This window comes from Aplysia californica, unplaced genomic scaffold, assembly GCF_000002075.1.
Source record: "Aplysia californica isolate F4 #8 unplaced genomic scaffold, AplCal3.0 scaffold00471, whole genome shotgun sequence".
NCBI classification, from domain to species: domain Eukaryota; kingdom Metazoa; phylum Mollusca; class Gastropoda; order Aplysiida; family Aplysiidae; genus Aplysia; species Aplysia californica.
In genome coordinates this window covers 192,623-194,627 of record NW_004797741.1, presented here as the reverse complement: position 1 = coordinate 194,627, position 2,005 = coordinate 192,623, and the positions used below count along the sequence as shown (strand labels likewise).

At 38.2% G+C, this 2,005-nt stretch overlaps 1 protein-coding gene across 1 annotated transcript in view; it reads right to left on the bottom strand.

The window, feature by feature from the left end:
* The window catches only part of LOC118478292 (putative uncharacterized protein DDB_G0291608), a 7,828-nt gene extending 6,333 nt beyond the window's left edge, over positions 1-1,495 (bottom strand). The window contains exon 1 of the mRNA XM_035971612.1: positions 1,464-1,495. Coding sequence (XP_035827505.1) covers positions 1,464-1,495 — 32 coding nt within the window. The remainder of the gene's footprint in view (positions 1-1,463) is intronic.
* Between the last annotated feature and the right edge of the window lie 510 nt (positions 1,496-2,005).

The window sequence follows — 2,005 nt, the reverse complement described above, 5'->3', positions numbered from 1 at the left end:
TATCTATCTATCTATCTATCTATCTATCTATCTATCTATCTATCTATCTATCTATTATGCCAATTTGCAGTTATTACTATTAGTTGTCTGCTTGCTCCTCATTCCTCTTAACTTGTTGATTTTGTGAGAACGTCCATTGAACGAATAAAATGTTGTGCTGTTGGTATGTACCAGAATGAACGATGGAGAAATAGACAGATAGATAGATAGATAGATAGATAGATAGATAGATAGAGAGAGAGAGAGAGAGAGAGAGAGAGAGAGAGAGAGAAGTGAGGGGCACATAGATTGATAAACAAATGCAAAGGGGAGTAAAAGCCAAGAAGAAAAGAAATATAATACTATACATATAATATAAATAAATCAGTTATAACGTTTTACTACACTCACCACTTGGACACAGAAGGAGAAAGAATGCAATGCTCACAATAACCTTGTTTCCTTTCCTCATTGTGTCTTCATCTAAGCTCTTTCTTGTGGGTGCTGGTAGTTAATACGCCTATGCATTCAAGACAAATTTTATACGCCTTAATCCGACGCTGAACTCATAACAATTGAAATGTAGCACACTCATAACCGTAATTGAACGATGCAAACTGCCATCAGTGAGGAAAGTTCAGAACAACAAAATCTCAGTCTTCTAAGGCCACCTTTTCACCAAACTGAAATACAGAAAAAGAACGAACAAAACAAGGTTATTTTGTGCTATTTTAAAAAAATCCAATTACTATACAATAGAGACAAGTGGAGAGTTATTCTCTAGCGGTGCCCTAAGACGTGAAGTGTTGCCAACTCCGCAATACTACAGAAGAAGATGTACGGGTAAAAAAGGAACTTAACTGGTTTGTCCAGGATATTATGATAGACACCCGTTTTCAAGTGTGACGTAATCGAGAAGAAGAAAAGAAGAACTGAGGACGATTGACAAGGCGTGAAAGGGCGGGAACGATGAATCAGGATGATCCGGGAACAAGCAAACTTTAAGAAGAAATCAGCAACAACTTGATTTCCGAGAGCATTAGTCTTTATTATGCGTTTCATCCGAGACAGGGATTATGCAATTATATGTTCTCACTTGTATGAGATTTACACATCTTGCTCAGCGCATCTTTCTAACTGGATTCTTACCAACAAACGCTGTTCATAAATTTTCATTGGAAGTACCTTACCTCTGACAAAGAAATCGTTAGATATTAAAATTTCTGCACGTTCTCGTGAGTTCAAATATTATCCACAAAACATTATTTTAGCTTCACAACTCTAATTCAAAAACCCGAATACTCGTGTTGACAGATTACGACAAGTGATCAGAACCTTTTGGGAAAGCAGGCACAGTCCTCATCGAACCGCATTTTCAAAGTTCAACGGAGAAAATCGTCTTATTGCTACTTTATCCCTGCTCTTTTCTCAATAAATGAAGTAGAAATAAATGTATGCTGTCTTGTAAGGACAGCTATACTTACCGGCTCATCTGTTTGGCCTCTCGTGTGTTCATCTGAATTGTAGGACAGACACAATCGGCGGAAATAATTGGGACCTTGGGACCGTCCAAGGACTCGCAATTTAAAATACGCACCCACAGATCAATGAAGATTTTCTGTCGTTGTGGACGAGTACGAATACAGAATATCAATCACTCTAAATGTACATGTACAAGCTTTCAGTATAATACCGTGGACAAGTAGTCTAAACTGGAAATAATGAGAATTTGGAGAAGAAGGAATAAAGGGAATAAATATAGCAGCTTATGCTTAATAAAGAAAAACCAAGGATAGTTCAGTCTGATATAGTTTCACTCGATAATTTTTAGACTCAAAAGTAGAATGAGCTACAGATATGATGTTTACCAAGTAGGGAATGAGGAGAGAGAGAGAGAGAGAGAGAGAGAGAGAGAGAGAGAGAGAGAGAGAGAAAGAGAGGGAGAGAGAGACAGAGAGAGGAGGGGGAGAGAAAGAGAGAGAGAGACACACAGAGACAGAGAGAGAGAGAGGGGGGAGAGACAGAG